A 17,203-nucleotide genomic window follows, 5' to 3' on the forward strand; every position below is an offset into this window, starting at 1 on the left:
GTACTTGAGACTATAATAGCTTTAACGTTAGTGGCTGAATATCCACATGTGCAGGTATGCCAAGAAACACACTTCCAGTGACTCACTCAGTATTTCTGTTTCCTTCTGCAGCCAATGACTATGGGCTGTTTCTGTCTGATGAAGACCCAAAGAAAGGCATCTGGCTGGAGGCAGGGAAGGCCCTGGACTACTACATGTTGAGGAATGGGGTGAGTCACTCTTCACACACTGCAAAACACTGAATGCTAGAAATACTTCACTTTTAGCACACAACAGCCTCCCACGCTAAGAATAAATGGAAGGATGGCTCAAGGTAATATCTGTAACATCATTCGAGAAATCCTTCAGGGCCAGATTAAACTGCAAAAACGAGCCCTGATCCAAAATATAGATGTGCACTGTATGTAAATAAAATGACGCTGGACTCGTTCAAATCTGAGGTCCAGATTTCTGTATTTGTTTTGCTCTTGTTGATAAAATCACCAACATGGAATCTGAGAGACATTGCTCCAGAAACAGAAATGGTTCTGAGGCATCTGTCATCAGTGCTAATTTCCCACTAAAATACCAACGACTCTTCGTGCTGCCTCAATCGAATGAACCTTCCACCTGTTCCTAAAATACAGAGGGAAATACCAGCCAAAGGTGTCGGAGCACTGCTGGTGCTGGTCGCTGCGGCGCCATGAAGACTAACAATGTTTCGTTAGAAGATTTTAAAAGTGTTGAGTTCTGGTCTGTTTCAGCCTGAAAGATGTTTCACATGTAGTAAAACAGAACTTGTGTCCTCTGTCTATCAGGACACTCTGGAGTATAAGAAGAAGCAGAGGCCTCTGAAGATCCGCATGCTGGACGGCACAGTGAAGACCGTCATGGTGGACGACTCCAAGATCGTCAGTGACATGCTCATGACCATCTGTGCCAGAATAGGTCAGCTCACACACCTGGACAACTCTCTGAGATGTTGGGGTGAAATAATGTCTGGCCATCAGTACATCACCTCCAGAACCACATTCATTGTCTCATTCAGCTGGTTAATGTCTGATTGTAATGAAATCCTCGACTGGTGCTTGTCCTGCAGGGTGAAAGTGAAAGTAAATGCAGTAACATGAATCTGTTTGTGTGTCAGGCATTACAAACTATGATGAGTACTCGCTGGTGCGAGACATTCTTGAGGAGAAGAAGGAGGAGACCACAGGCACGCTGAAAAGAGACAAGACTCTGCTGAGAGACGACAAGAAGATGGAGAAGCTGAAGCAGAAGCTCCACACAGATGATGAGTGTAAGACACACACACACACACTCACCGTCACTAGTGCACTCACCTCATGGCCTGTAGTTTCACAGAGGTAAAGTGATGAAGGGACCAACAATCACATGGTTTTACTGGAAATGACCCATTCCTTTTCATGGTGCTGGATACAGCTTTGTTGTGTGTGATGATGTAAATATAATAATAAAGAGTATATATTACTATACAAACCAAACGGTTATCATTTTAAACTTGTCACTCAGCTCTACCTCCTCACTGAATGACCCTGCTGTGTGTGTTGTATACGGCCAGTGATCACACGCTCCCGACATACAAATGGCCTGAGCCCAGTCTTTGTCCTAAGGCAGTTCCTTGTGTTATGTTTCTCCTCAGTGAACTGGTTGGACCACGGCAGGACGTTGAGGGAACAGGGAGTGGAGGAGACAGAGATGTTGTTGCTGAGGAGGAAGTTCTTCTACTCGGACCAGAACGTGGACTCCAGAGACCCCGTCCAGCTCAACCTGCTCTACGTACAGGTACACAAACGGCTCACATAGACCTTCAGGTTTGACGCAGGGGTTAAATTCTTCATTCACAATTAATTCTATTTTTGAAATCTCTCATTTTAGAAAGTCCTGATTCAGTTGGTGCTTGTCCAGTACTTTTGCTTCATTAGTTTTTCATCACATGAAAGCTGATATTTATACATTTAAACCGTATTTGTGCCAAAAGAGATGAGCTGGAGTTTCCATAAAGGAACATGTGTAACACAAGCGTATGAGCAGGTTTACAGATCAGAACTACAGAGGTAGGGTACCTACATCCAAACAAACTTCTACAGGTGCTGGATTCAAAAGCAAACTGAAGGCAAAAGAGTCAATTAACTCTGAAACTGGACCAATCAGAGCAGAGCTGGACTCTGTCCGATCCTCCAACATATGTCAAAAACAAATACAAACAAAAAGATAAATATTATACAGTTACTTATTAAATCCCACACATCGAAAGTGCGATGAAATGTATAGCATGCATCACGTAAACCGTGGAGAAGTTATGTGGTGTGAAGGCTTGCTCTGCTTTGTGGTTTAACAATGCCTGAAGAAGATCCAAATGTTGCTCTATTAAGTTTAAACAGCTGAGCTGCCAGTAGAGTGTGCAGAGCTTTTGTCTGTTTTTAGCCCAATCAGAAGTAAAATGACTCAATACAGGAATGAATGGAATTGAGCTTTAATGCACCACAGAAAGTCACGTATATGTACGGAACACACCAGCATCTTATTACACTCAACTCCACAGATAGTGACAGTGTACACGCACCTATGCTTTTGTTTGTGTGCCTGTTTATTCATACGTCATTCAGGCACTATGCCCGTTCGCCTTAGCCAAGTCACAGCTGAGCTCTGAAAATAGTGTGTGTGTGTGTGTGTGTGTGTGTGTGTGTGTGTGTGTGTGTGTGTGTGTGTGTGTGTGTGTGTGTGTGTGTGTGTGTGTGTGTGTGTGTGTGTGTGTGTGTGTGTGGACAGGCCCGTGATGACATTCTGAACGGGTCTCACCCAGTCTCCTTCGACAAGGCTTGTGAGTTTGCTGGCTATCAGTGTCAGATTCAGTTTGGTGACCACAACGAGACCAAACACAAGCCCGGATTCTTAGAGTGAGTTTTCTTTTTGTAACATCCATTATTATTTGACATTTCTATTTTGAGCGGGCTCCTTAAAAATGCACCTGACGCTTGTTTAATCTAGTTGAACTCTTTGCTCCTCAGCTTGAAGGAGTTCCTTCCCAAAGAGTACATCAAGCACAAAGGAGAGAAAAAGATTTTCCAGGTGAGTCGTGGACTCTGGAGGTCCAGGAGCTCCTCACTGCTTTTTGATCTGATTCTTCATCAGTCCTGGCTTCATAGACCAGACTATATATAACTTCATAATGTTCATTTACTGCTTGGAGATGCACTCTGATTTAGTTGTAGCTTCCAATATTGAAACTGAAACTCACAGTATTGAGTTTTAAAACATCAGCAATAAGTAGAGAGGAAGCTTTGAGATTTGGTATTTGATATATATATGTGTGTGTATCTTATTGTTATATGCAGGACAACACAAAAATCACAAATGTCTATAAATCCTGAGATGCCACACAGATATAATGACTTGTATTTGGGTTTGATGGAGTCCTCTGATTGCTGCTCTTGTCTCTGCAGGAACACAAAAACTCTCAGAACATGACCGAGATCGAGGCCAAAGTCAGCTATGTGAAGCTGGCCAGGTCTCTAAAAACCTACGGAGTGTCATTCTTTCTAGTCAAGGTGAGAAGAAAGTTATCACTCAGCATCTGTGTGTGATGGATTGCAGAACAGCGGTTTGATAAGATGGAGAAGTTTGTTTGTGACTCAATCACTTCCACAGTTCAGTTAAGTAACAGGACAGTTTGGAAATAAACGCTGATTTACAGGAAACTAAAAATGTTTTAGCCAAAACACCAATAGTGAATTAAACGCACGTTTCAGTTCATGGATCATCAGATTTGAAGTTATTGCAGGGCGTGACTGTTTGTTGTAGACATGCAACAAAATGTTTGTATTTCCAGTGAGGACTTTCTTACTGTTTCCTTCCTGCAGGAGAAAATGAAGGGCAAGAACAAACTGGTGCCTCGTTTGCTGGGTATCACCAAGGAGTGTGTGATGAGGGTGGACGAGAAGACCAAGGAGGTGATCCAGGAGTGGAACCTGACCAACATCAAACGCTGGGCTGCCTCGCCCAAGAGCTTCACCCTGGTGAGTTGTTCATGGAAAGAGAACACGTCATTGAGCCTGAGAGAAGGAAGGTTACCTGCATCTAGCTGTATCAGAGCTCTCTGTGTAACCCTCACCTGTGGTAACAAAGTGTGTGTAGTTTGAAAGAATGACATGCTGGATTTGAACATGTGAAATGAGTTTCCCCTGCAGTGTCTGGACTCCCCCTGTTACTACCCTGCTGTCGTCTCAGTACAGCACCCTTTAGCTTTGTTGAGGCACGATGTTCTGCGTGGGCATGTGATCCCTGTCGTAACTGTAACATGTGCGCTCATGCAGGTGCGTAGAGAGCAAGTAACATTTTTAAAAACCGTCAGAAATCTTGGCGTAGTAAGCTACATCAAGTCTATTTAACAAAAACAGATTACAACGTCTCAAAGATTAAAGGTTCCGCGTTTAAACAAGATGTAGAAAAACGCGTCCAGGTTGTAACCTATTGTATACACTCCTGTAACAAGCCTGTAGCCTGCCCACGACCCTAACAAGACTCAGCTTAAGAAAATGGATGGCCGGATGGATTGATATTATTATTTTCTTTGCCAAAGTATCCCAAATGTAATTGCCTTATCCAGCATCCAGCATTAATTTGATGGGATAATTAGACTAGAGTAATTATAAGCAATAGATTTACACCCTGACTGCTGCTCCTCTGCTCATTGGTTCACAATAGAAATACACAATTATTTTTTAATGAATGTGCAGCTACTGTCAAACTGTTGGGGACATGCTGGAGGTCATGACGTTGTGCTGGCAGTAGTAAACCCCAAGTACAGACACTAACACCTGCAGACGGATCCAGCTGTGTAGAGTCGTCATCTTCAGAAACTGAAGAGATCCTCAAGAAACTTCCTTGCATCTCCTCCTCACGTCTGACATGTGAGGACTAAGATGAGATGCAAGTGAGACAACGAGGACACATTTAAGACCAATGAGAACCCCCTAATGCAATCTCACATTACTGTTATGGAACTACTGCAAGTGTTTTTCTGAAAATACATTTTAAGTGAGAGAGTGCAGCAAATGCAACAAAGGTTGCTAGCTGGAGTCAAAGCAGGAATGTTGTTGGTCTTGTAATCCGAGGGGGCTTTCTGCTTTCAGGACTTCGGAGACTACCAGGATGGTTATTACTCTGTGCAGACCACTGAGGGAGAACAGATCGCTCAGCTTATTGCCGGTTACATCGACATCATCCTCAAAAAGGTAACAATCAGCATTAACAATGCTCAAATATATTAGTTTAAGGTATACTAACTTGACTTTTCTAAATCATGGACACCCCTCCTCAGTTTTCACGCCTCTCACCGTTTTTGATCTGATTTTGTTCTAAACCACCGTCACACTTCTTATCTAGATAGGAGATGTAATATAGAGTCTTTTCATACAACTAAGCCTGTTGGATGTCCACTCCTAAAGCCTTTGAGCGGAGGGACATGAAGGATGATTTTGGAGACTCCTAGATGGTGGTGCAAATGCATTTCCTATTTATTAGAATAAAGATGTCACAATATCTACTTTGCTTACATTTGTTATTGACCACTATCCTGAACAATATGCATGGTGTCCTAAGAGACAAAACCTGAAAGATTATTTTCTAACCTGCCTGATGTCCAACCTTTCTTAATTCAGGATTTCTTTGAAATGAAGATGACTGTGTGCAGGGCAGTGTGTCATCCACTGATATCTTAACTGTCTTTCCACAGAAAAAGAGCAAAGATCACTTTGGCCTGGAGGGAGATGAAGAGTCAACCATGCTGGAAGACTCTGTGTCACCCAAAAAGTAAGTTTGTGATATAGCATACTTTGTTAATACCATGATTATGATATGAAACCCTGTATTTAGCATTCTACGTTCTCTTTTCCATTTTCTGTCTAACATCACTCCAGGTCCACAGTGCTGCAGCAGCAGTTCAACAAGGTGGGCAAGGTGGAAACAGGCTCAGTGGCGCTGCCAGCCATCATGCGCTCAGGAGCCGGAGGTCCAGAGAGCTTCCAGATGGGCTCCATGCCTCAGGCCAAGCAGCACATCACCAGTGGACAGATGCACCGAGGACACATGCCTCCCCTGGTAAAACAAAGACAAATGTCACAAAAGGTTTTAACTGGCAGAATATGACTCTGCATCTGTTCTGCTAACAACTTGGATATAGCAAGTTTATACATCATGACACCGAGCATCTGAAAGTACAGTGGGCCAACTACACCACCTGCAAGGACAATGCACAATACATGTATTGCATAATATACATGTATAGCTTCATCTGTAGTCCCTGGGTAGAGGCTAACAATCATTTTACACATTAGCAAAATGGATATTTGACTGATGGTATGGAAACATACTGAGACATGGAGGAGGGTTGGGTCTGAATGGGAAAAGAGAAAATGATGAAGGTTATACGTTTTAAGAATAAAATCAGATTATTGAGGAGGAAAGATCCACATTTTGAGCCTTAAGTAAATTCTGAGTGTAAAGTCAGAAGGTCAAAGGATTCTGAGTTTTCTCGGGATTGTGAGATTGAGCTCAGAACTAATTTATACTGCACAATCCCATGTGCAGATCCAAACCAACAGTGAATGTATCTACTTACAAGTATTGTGTGTATGACTGATGTATCTTCTTCCTCTGGGCCATAGAGCTCCATTGTTGTCCAAAAAGCGATGTAAAACACACCAGTGAGCCTCACTGCTGCACAGACTGACATGTTCCTTCATCACCATGAACACACACTTTACTTTATGTTGACTCAATCCCACATAAACCTTTTTAACACAATGAAACTATATTTGCGTGAGGTGTTTTTAAGAATGGATGTCTTCAGTAGGAACCAATGGGCTTGGAGCTGAGTGAAAGTCAGCTACTATTGAGAGACAGACTTTTACATTGTTGGTTTTGTGTGTCCACAGACTTCAGCACAGCAAGCCTTGACTGGAACCATCAACTGCAGTATGCAGGCGGTGCAGGCTGCCCAGGCCTCTCTGGATGACCTTGATACCCTGCCTCCACTGGGGACAGACGCTGTGAGATTACACTTTCCTTTATTCTGTCTCCATGTGAAATCATTTGAGGGCTAATTATGATACAACAATGATATCTAGATCTTTGTGACCTGGAGGATTTCTTTTCTTTTCTCAAGGCATCCCAAGCCTGGCGCAAAAACAAAATGGATGAGTCCAAACATGAGATCCATTCCCAGGTGGATGCCATCACAGCAGGCACCGCATCCATGGTCAACCTCACTGCAGGTAGAAACACTGTGCTGCACCATGCTCAATGCTCAACAAGCTGGTCAGCTTGAAGAGCACGTCCTCACCTCTGCTGTGATGTAGAGAAGTACTCTAGGGTGTCAGTGATGTTAGACCTAGAGACCCGATGACACGCGTTGTGAGATCAGAATCTCTGAATGCACAGGTCTTCTCCTGACACACTGCGTTACATGTTTAACATTATCTACATGTACACACATGGGAACAGTTGGTCCATATTATGTTTTTTGATGCCTGATTGTTCTAAGGCACAGTATGTTACACTCAACATGCCCTGTCACCTTACAAAATGTTCAGATGACTCGGTTCAGACCTACAGAGATTAGGTTTGTCTTTCAGGAGCTTCAGGGTGGAGATTAGGCACGGGCAGACTTGTATTCTGGTTGTGTTATTAAACCAGTTGGATTAATATAATGTATTGATGTAGATTTATTTTGACATTTAGCTTCAATTTGGAGCTTTGTTTGTTCATGCTTTAATTTATTGTCACTGTTTTATGTGCATCAATTGTAATCGGCCTGATAATGATGCTGTTGTCAGACCAAGTGTGGCCAGACTAGTTTCCCCTCTGGGAGTTAATCCAGTTCTCCATCTGTCTACCTCTCCTCAGGTGACCCAGCAGAGACGGACTACACAGCGGTGGGCTGTGCTGTGACCACGATCTCCTCTAACCTGACAGAGATGTCGAAGGGTGTTAAACTGCTGGCAGCACTCATGGAGGATGAAGGAGCGAATGGGCAGCAGCTGCTGGGTGCTGCCAAGAACCTGGCCTGTGCCGTCTCTGACATGCTGAAGACCGCCCAGCCTGCAAACACCGAGGTACTCACTCACTACAAGGCACATGGATGGAAATATGTCACCTTTTTACTCTTTTGTTGTTTGAGTTTGTGTCTATAATATCTTTTTGTTCTAGCCTCGTCAGAACCTGCTGCAGGCTGCAGGAAATGTTGGCCAGGCCAGCGGAGAGCTGCTTTCTCACATAGGAGAGACGGACACTGATCCACAGTTCCAGGTGTGTCCATCTTCCCTTTGATTCATGCACCTCTTTCTGGTACTTTGTTCTTGTAGCTATTCCAGATATTTGAGAGCAGTACTTTTTTTATTAACAAAAGTGCCTCCTTTCCCTAAAACAAGCTTCTCAGGTAGTGCTTAGCGCCAAAAGAATGAGCAAGTTAATATAAGGAAATACATTAGGACTGGTGAATTATAAAACTGTATCCCGTGTTGCCTCTGTTTCATTTTTATATTTGACAGTTTCTAGGTAAAGGATCTTTCAGGGGTGCCAGAAGGAGAGTCCCCTCTTATTTACAAATGATGGTAACAACTGTATCATAAAGAAAAATGCATAACTATCAAATGCCAATCAAAACAATCTCTTAGTCTACAAAGTAGTAGTAAGAAATCCTGTCCAATGACATCATAATTCCATCTGTCAATCATAATTCAATCCAAATCCTAATTGCTATAAGCAGACTCTAAAGAGAGTAGGGAGGGATGGAGTCATAACTTATCTTTAATTCTCCTTTACTCCTAATCATTGATAGAGTTCTAATGGCTCATATCACTAACCAATCACACAGCTCTGATTGTAGTTATAAATCTGTATGCGTGTTCTCAAGTTAAGATTTGTTCTGCAATCTTTCTCCCTCTCCATTGTGAGAGATGCTTCTGTGCACAAGTGCATTCTTATGATCAGCTGAAACTGGAATGAGTCTGCAGCCATCTTTGTTGGTCAAATCAAGTGGGTCTTTTTTAAAGTTACGATCTTTAGTTGGAAATCACTGTGTTACTGTTGCTCTCTCTCCACTGCTGCCCAGCAAGGAAACCCTCTACAGGGAGACGTGAAGAGGAAATGATGTCTAACTAAAGCCGCCCCTCACCAATACGTCCTTCAATGTAGCATGTGCATAGAGGAATGCCACATCCCACATTGTATTATCCACTCATGTTTTAAGAGTCAACACAGTCGAGTTAAGCTTGAAAAAGTCAGCAGCGAGCTGGTTTGTGGGTGATGTTTGAGTGCCTGAACAGAATAGAAGTATAACTTTTAGGCGGAGTGGCTCACTGGCACGCAGTGATGGAACATCCATGTTGGGGCAATAACATGAAATGACACCAATGTAGAACCTTTCCACTTTCCCTGGAGGTAGCACTGATGATTAAGTCTGGTAACCATCCTTAGGGCATTAGTGGTTTTAATAGTCATTTCACTTCCCTGTCATTTCAATTGTATGTTGTGAATAAATAATAATCTATGTAATTCCAGGCAGTCACACTAATATTAACTGTCCCTCCTATGAGTAACGAATGCTCAGTGATGCTGACTCAGTGTGTGTTTGCTGTTGGCAGGACATGCTGATGCAGTTGGCTAAAGCTGTGGCTAACGCGGCAGCAGCTCTGGTGCTTAAAGCTAAGAACGTGGCTCAGAAGACCGAGGACTCAGCCCAGCAGAACCGAGTCATCGCTGCAGCCACTCAGTGCGCTCTGTCCACATCTCAGCTGGTGGCCTGCACCAGGGTGAGTCCACCTGACATGTCAGCTCAGAGCTGGACAGTTTCACCTTCCCAAAGCTGAGAACGGTTTTATTGTGTGTGTGAATGCAGTCTAATCTCTTTTAATTATTCTATCCTCACACATACGCTATGTCCTCCCTCATCAAGGTGGTGGCTCCAACCATCAGCTCCCCAGTGTGCCAGGAGCAGCTGATTGAGGCAGGCAAGCTGGTAGCCAAGTCAGTAGAAGGCTGCGTAGAGGCGTCACAGGGGGCCACCAATGATGAGGGGCTCCTGAAACAGGTTGGCGTGGCTGCCACAGGCGTCACTCATGCCCTCAATGAGCTGCTTCAACACATCAAACAGTATGCCAGCGGAGGCCATCCTATTGGACGCCACGGAGAAGCTACCGACCGGATTCTGGATGTCACCGAGAACATCTTCAGCTCAATGGGAGATGCTGGTAGGTGCTGAGACCATGACCACAGGGCTCACACAGATCGCATGGATGTTGCTAACAGTTGGGCATCAAATCGATCTTTCCATCTCTATAACATTAGCTTCACATGATCTGGCTCTTTATGCTCCTCAAAGTCAAAATCAAGTTCAACTTTTTGAACCTGCCATGAGCTTTCCTCTCACACCAGCCTTTTGTCAACCTTCTATTAAAGATATCTGATGCATTCATTATGGTATGGTCTCCAGAACCATGAATGAACCATGGAAGTATTATGAGAACTGGGTAGTGCACTCTAAGGAAAGGTAATGCAGATATGAAGGCGTATGGAGTACTTGGTGAGACCGTGAACTATTCTCAGGAGTCTGCTTGAAGAAAGCATTTCTAACTCCTATAGAGGCGGGGCTATACATGTAGCAACCTGCTCAGTATGTTGGAGCCTCAGTCTCCCTGAGGTTTAGAACATTTCCCCTTTAATTATGGGGTTTCTTTTAGAGAGTTCTTCCTTGTGTGGTGCGAGGGTCTAAGGACAGAGGGTCTAAGGACAGAGGGTCTAAGGACAGAGGGTCTAAGGACAGAGGGTCTAAGGACAGAGGGGGTCGTATCCTGTACATTCTGTAAAGCACACTGAGACAAATTTATAATTTGTGATATTGGGCTGTATAAATACATTAGATCTACCTAACACTTATGCAGTTTGAGCTGTAATGAACATTGCAGCCTTTAGAGGATTTATTATTTTGGGCCCTCACTATATTTAAAACTAAATCCTATTCTCAATAGAAAATAGGAATATACTCAGCATGTATATGTTACAGACGCACAATATAATTTCCCTTTAAACACTTTTCTCACTGACCCTCTTCTGTAACCCACCAGGTGAGATGGTTCGTCAGGCTCGTATCCTCGCCCAGGCCACATCTGATCTGGTCAACGCCATCAAGATGGACGCAGAGGGAGAGACTGACCTGGAGAACTCACGCAAGCTGCTGTCAGCCGCCAAGTTGCTGGCTGATGCCACCGCTAAGATGGTGGAGGCTGCTAAGGTCTGCCTTTGTCTTTCTCCTTCATTATGTCTGTGCTTAATACATTGAACAGACTTCTTCATTTCAATTAGCCTGTTAATCTAATGTGTAATGATCTGTGTGCGTTTCACCCCAGGGTGCAGCAGCAAACCCCGACAGTGAGGAGCAGCAGCAGAAGTTGCGAGAGGCTGCTGAAGGTCTCCGCATGGCCACCAATGCTGCAGCCCAGAATGCTATCAAGAAGCGACTAGTCAACAAGCTGGAGGTAAAAAGGAAGAACATTGAGTGACATTTACAGTCACAGTGTTGCCTACACAGAATCATTGGATTGACCAGTGAAAGACAGTTGAACAGGTGCTCATCCGGTAGAATAAAGAGCTGTTAAAATCAGTGTATCATCAATAGTGATGCAACCATTCTAGTCTTTCTACAGTACTTGAAAAGGATGGGTCTGTTGTTATTCTGTATTCTTCTTCTTCTTCTTCTTCTTCTTCTTCTTCTTCTTCTTCTTCTTCTTCAACAAATCAAACAACAATGTTTTTGTCCGTCTCTCAATACTTTCTGACTTCTCTACTCGAGAAGTGACTCTCAGCTCCAAGCCCGTTGGCTCATACTGAAGACGTACATCTCTAAGAACACCTCACAAATATATATTTTCATAAAAAACAAAAGTATATTTCTCACTGTATTTTATATCAGACGTTACACAATAATAGGAAATAGAGCGTTTGTTGGGGACTATTTTCAGCTGTGGATTAATCCACATTTGGTGCTGAAGTGAGTATTTGACTAGTGAGTCAAAACAAAGTACATTGTGTGTGTTCATGGTAATGAACATGTCAGCCAACAAGCAACAGTGGGATACGCAGACAATTAATTGTTGGTTTGGCTCTTTTCACGAGATATGTTGAAAATAAAAATATAGAATAATTACAGACTTGTCCTTTTAAATAAGACTGAGGTTGTGGGATTGTTGGGATCCAGTCGTTTAGGATGTTTACCACATGACCTCAACATTCCCATTTAAATCTGGCCTGGGATCTTTGTTACACGTCAATCTCTTGTATCCCGATGTTTACTGTCATGTCAACTGTCTAATCAAATCATTTAGTCCGTATTGTACCCGCTGTATCATGTGTTTGTATTTGAGTTTGAAGAGAAATGTAGATCAATAAGGAAGCAGCGTGCAGTGTGGTCAGTTTGTGTGATGAGGACAGTTGTTTTCTCAGCTCTGTGGAAAATGTAAAGACCTCTCCTGACCTGCTGAGTATGTTGCTCGGTCCCACTCATCATTAAAAGCAGAATGAAGAATAGCTTGGGTGTATAGGGCCCCTTCACTTGATTCTTAACTTTAAAGGGTCATTTAAGCTGCTAACCTGGTGATATATGCTGCTAATGTAGTGCCAGCTACTTTATCACTTGTACAACTCTAAATGATATTTATTGTGAGATACAAGCAGTGCTTTCAGTTGGCTCATGTCTGTTTGCTGTTTCCTGTCAGAATGCAGCCAAACAGGCAGCAGCAGCCGCCACTCAGACCATCGCTGCTGCCCAGCACGCTGCCTCCTCCAACAGGAACCAGGCCGCCCAGCAGCAGCTCGTCCAGAGCTGCAAGGTAAACATGCTCACTCATCTCAACAAACTGCACACAGGATGGTTATAGACGGCTTTGTCTTCAAGTATCACTTCTTTTCTTTGTTGTGTGTGTGTGTGTGTGTGATCAGGTGGCGGCAGAGCAGATTCCTCAGCTGGTTCAGGGAGTCCGAGGCAGCCAGTCTCAGCCTGACAGCCCGAGCGCTCAGCTGGCCCTCATCAGTGCCAGCCAGAACTTCCTGCAGGTGACTGTCCCACCACCAGCTCCATTCAGTGAACGGGGGAAACATTTCTCCATTTTTTTCCAATAAAGTAGAACTTCCTATGGTAGTACAGTGATGCATGCAGGCACGCCACTACGTTTGGTCATTGTGATGTGATGGTGTGTGAAGAGTCATGTTCACCTGTGCTTCCACCTTTAGCACAAATATAAGCTGTAAGAATAACTGAAGCATCTGTATGTTCTTCGTCCCTCCAGCACGCTGATATTGAAACCCAGTGCTAATAGTTTGTGTCTTCCTCTCTACCAGCCCGGGGCGAGGATGGTCACAGCCTCCAAGGCCACAGTTCCCACCATCGGAGACCAGGCGTCAGCTATGCAGCTCAGCCAATGTGCTAAGAACCTGGCCAGTGCCCTGGCTGAGCTCCGGACCACCTCACAGAAGGTACTACACATCTTTATTCTATCGTCTTCATGATATAGACTCACAACATCCCCAACATTCAAAAATGGCTTTAGATTCACACAGCAAGAGCTTTATACAACATAATCTCAGTTCTACAGAACGTTTTGTTCGTTGTTTACGAGCACAGCAGTGATACTGTGAAGTCTGGTCAGATCTTCAGGCTTCAGCATTTCATTGATTCTTTATTCAGTGAGCCCCAATAGACCTTTTTAAACCAAGAAATGACTAATCTGAATCGGGAGTGGGTGGGTGATGAGTAAATAATGGGCCTGATGCAAGAACATCTTTGTATTCTTATCCTAAACTTCTCGTACTGTGAGGTTTGTTCGTGTGAGTGCTTCAAGTGAGATTCAACAAACTTAAATGGACAAATCTTCTCATAAATCTCTCCTTGCAGCCTGATTGATTCAAGTGTCATGAGATTTCATCATTAGCATCATCGACAGCTGTAAAATTGCCATGTAAGGCGGTCTGTGTTCTGCTCCGTGTGTTTCAATACAAAAAGAAGAAGTTCACAGTCCTGCTGTCAGAAACCAGCATACAGAGATGTGACGGATGTAGCAGTGTTAGTATGTTAGAGACCTGAAACTGTTCTAAAATATTAATAATACAGCTGTCAATAATTCATGATGATTTAACATGAAGTTACAAAGTGGTCCATGACTAATGTATATATGCATGTACTGTATATATTAGAGGAGAGATTACTAACAGGAGCAACTGGACTGTGGAAGTTTCTGTGTCAATATGGCAACGACATCAGTACATCTTAAAGAAACTCTTAGTAAATTGGCATTAAGTCTGTTTTACTAATATATTGTATTTTAGTTATTAACGGTGTCATGTTAAACTCCAAACGATTTCACATGAGACACATAAGAGTGTGTTTCCCCCCGTGGAGAAACCAACTGTCTGTACATGAGTAGAACATTGGTGAATTCCACAAATCCTCCTAAACCTTTCATATGTGCCACTTAATAACATATCTGTTTGTGCAAAGGGTATCAGGCCCATGGTTACTTATTGACTTGGAATATAGAATTATGTTGTGATATAGTGTTTTTTTACACAATATTTAAAAGCAAATTGAAATGTAAAGCTAACAAATTGACTTGACACGAGTTGATATGAACACTTGAAATGTTTATCTGAATTTTTTGTGTCTGTGTGCGTGTAGGCTCAGGAAGCGTGCGGTCCCTTGGAGATAGACAACGCACTGTCAATGGTGAGAGGTCTGGAGAAGGACATCCAGGAAGCCAAGGCTTCAGCTGAGGCAGGCAAACTCAAACCACTGCCAGGAGAGACGGTGAGACACGCACACGTACACACGCACACGCACACGCACCATGAACTGGACGTATGAATAACAGTTTGTTTCCTTGTTGTGGTTCAGCTTGAGAAATGCTCCCAGGATCTGGGCTCCAGCACCAAGGCTGTGAGCTCGGCCATCGCCCAGCTGCTGAGTGAGGCCACGCAGGGCAATGAGAACTACACAGGTGCATAAACACAGCGAGACGAGAGCTACAGGAAATGAAATGTCACTTTGACCTTCACATCACATCCAGAGATGTTCACAACACATTACGTTTTGCTCAAAATAGTAATAAACTATAAACTACTGCCACCAAAATGTTCGAAATTAAAATACAGGTTTTTCTTTCTTTCTATAAAGTACATTTTTACCTCGTGCTAAATGGACTAGAAAAGATTGCATCATATAGACATCCAAAGTGTTCCAAATGGAATACATCAATATGACATTATGAAATGAAATGTGAATTCAGAATACACAATATGACTATGAAATTGTGAAATATTCCTATACATGTTTAAACTCAGCTCATAATCACAACATAGTTTATTGCAGGTCATTTGTATTTGATCAATTTTTCCCAATTACCATTTTATTTCATAATGACATTTATTATCTCATTCTTGTTCCGTCAAACAAGAAGAAACTGCAGTTAATATTATATTTTGTCTGTATATATTTGTGTGGTTATTTATTTCATTATGTCTCTTTCTTAAAAAAGAAGTAAAGAAGTTGGTCCTCCATCACAGTAACAAGAGCTTTCATGTGTTCATATTCATCCACACACACTGAAGTCTCTCTCCTCTCTCCTGATGGATAGGCATGGCAGCCAGAGACGTGGCCCAGGCTCTGAAGTCCTTGGCCTCAGGCGCCAGAGCAGTCGCTGCCACCACAGCGGACCCAACAGCACGCAACGCCATGCTCGACTGTGCCAGTGACGTCATGGATAAGTCAGCCAATCTAATCGAAGAGACCAAGAGGGCCATCGCCAAGCCAGGAGACCCAGACAGTCAGCAGCGACTGGCCCAGGTCAGACAGACTGAGGGACGGGGGGGGGGCATCATATTCATACCATATTTCATATTTCATTTCAATATTTCCTCCTGTGTAATGCCTGTCAGTCAGTCAGCAGGGGAAGAATACCAACATGCTGAAACTGATCTCCGGTCAGAACTCTGTCTGATCATCTTCAGGTGCAGCTGATCCTCTGTGTTCACTGAGCTCTGATGTTAACGGGGCTGTAGTCCGTGTGACGTTACGTTAGTTTGTTTATTGGACTAAATTTGCGAATTTGTGACAGAAACTAGAAAATGACGCATATTCGTGTCGTCTTCCAGGTGGCGGTGCAGCCTGGAGAGCATATCTCTGCTACACAACACATAGTTAGCATATGTGCATACAGCATATAGTTACCTCTTCACATTCTGTTGATAATGGTAGTTCATTGTTTTAAGTTTAAATTCTGGCATCTTACACATTGAACCTTTAAGTATGTATGATTGTCAAAAAATGTCAAAACCTGATACAGACAAAGAATTGTATTAAAAGTTCCTAAAATAGCAGGAGGATCTCTGATTTTGAAGAAAATGATCTGCTCAAAATTCTTCCAAATTGCTTGTTTTCCATAAACGTCCTGCAGTTATTAATTTCAATATTTGGGTTAATGGTGCAGTTCATTAGTTGTTCTGCACTGTCATTGTTCTGCATTTAATATAATATAAAATATCCATAAAATAGGTCACGTAACGTTAGTCAGAGGTCGTCAGTTTACACAATGATAGAAATATGTGTGTGTGTGTGTGTGTGTGTGTGTGTGTGTGTGTGTGTGTGTGTAGGTGGCTAAGGCAGTGTCTCAGGCCCTGAACAGATGTGTGAACTGCCTTCCTGGCCAGAGGGATGTGGACAACGCCATCCGCACTGTGGGTGAAGCCAGCAAGGCTCTCCTGTCTAATTCTGTAAGTAAGAGATTGCATCACTTACGGCTTTTATAGTGAAAATCCTTTCAAAAGATCGTTTTTCATCATCTTTCCATGACACAAAATAAAATAACAAAACTGTAAGTCTGGTCCCAAATAACACATACTTAAATATGGAGGCCGTTGTCCTGATGGGGCCACTATAACATCCATCTTAATGTCAAAACCTTTGCAAATGTCCATGTTATTGGACTAATAAAGGATTATTTTATATTATCTTATCTAAAGCTGCACTAATCAATATTAACATCAACACGTGGAATGTGAAAGGTGTTGCTCGTACTGATGAACCTACAGAGAACTCGCACCATCTCTGCTGTTCCCCTCAGCTCTACGCTGCTTTTTATTTTTTATTTTTCATTTG

General features: G+C 42.9%; 1 protein-coding gene across 1 annotated transcript in view; it reads left to right on the plus strand.

Annotated features, from left to right (window-relative positions):
* Positions 1–17,203, plus strand: part of tln1 (talin 1) — a 60,219-nt gene that overhangs the window by 14,623 nt on the left and 28,393 nt on the right. The window contains exons 4-29 of the mRNA XM_029444271.1: positions 112–209; positions 798–927; positions 1,127–1,279; positions 1,643–1,785; positions 2,773–2,900; positions 3,012–3,072; positions 3,447–3,551; positions 3,864–4,019; positions 5,136–5,237; positions 5,738–5,814; positions 5,922–6,102; positions 6,939–7,052; positions 7,169–7,277; positions 7,909–8,117; positions 8,212–8,310; positions 9,648–9,815; positions 9,959–10,253; positions 11,127–11,293; positions 11,409–11,537; positions 12,774–12,887; positions 12,997–13,110; positions 13,396–13,530; positions 14,729–14,857; positions 14,945–15,047; positions 15,684–15,892; positions 16,699–16,818. Coding sequence (XP_029300131.1) covers positions 112–209; positions 798–927; positions 1,127–1,279; positions 1,643–1,785; positions 2,773–2,900; positions 3,012–3,072; positions 3,447–3,551; positions 3,864–4,019; positions 5,136–5,237; positions 5,738–5,814; positions 5,922–6,102; positions 6,939–7,052; positions 7,169–7,277; positions 7,909–8,117; positions 8,212–8,310; positions 9,648–9,815; positions 9,959–10,253; positions 11,127–11,293; positions 11,409–11,537; positions 12,774–12,887; positions 12,997–13,110; positions 13,396–13,530; positions 14,729–14,857; positions 14,945–15,047; positions 15,684–15,892; positions 16,699–16,818 — 3,548 coding nt within the window. The remainder of the gene's footprint in view (positions 1–111; positions 210–797; positions 928–1,126; positions 1,280–1,642; positions 1,786–2,772; positions 2,901–3,011; positions 3,073–3,446; positions 3,552–3,863; positions 4,020–5,135; positions 5,238–5,737; positions 5,815–5,921; positions 6,103–6,938; positions 7,053–7,168; positions 7,278–7,908; positions 8,118–8,211; positions 8,311–9,647; positions 9,816–9,958; positions 10,254–11,126; positions 11,294–11,408; positions 11,538–12,773; positions 12,888–12,996; positions 13,111–13,395; positions 13,531–14,728; positions 14,858–14,944; positions 15,048–15,683; positions 15,893–16,698; positions 16,819–17,203) is intronic.

This window comes from Cottoperca gobio, chromosome 12 (genome assembly GCF_900634415.1).
Source record: "Cottoperca gobio chromosome 12, fCotGob3.1, whole genome shotgun sequence".
NCBI classification, from domain to species: domain Eukaryota; kingdom Metazoa; phylum Chordata; class Actinopteri; order Perciformes; family Bovichtidae; genus Cottoperca; species Cottoperca gobio.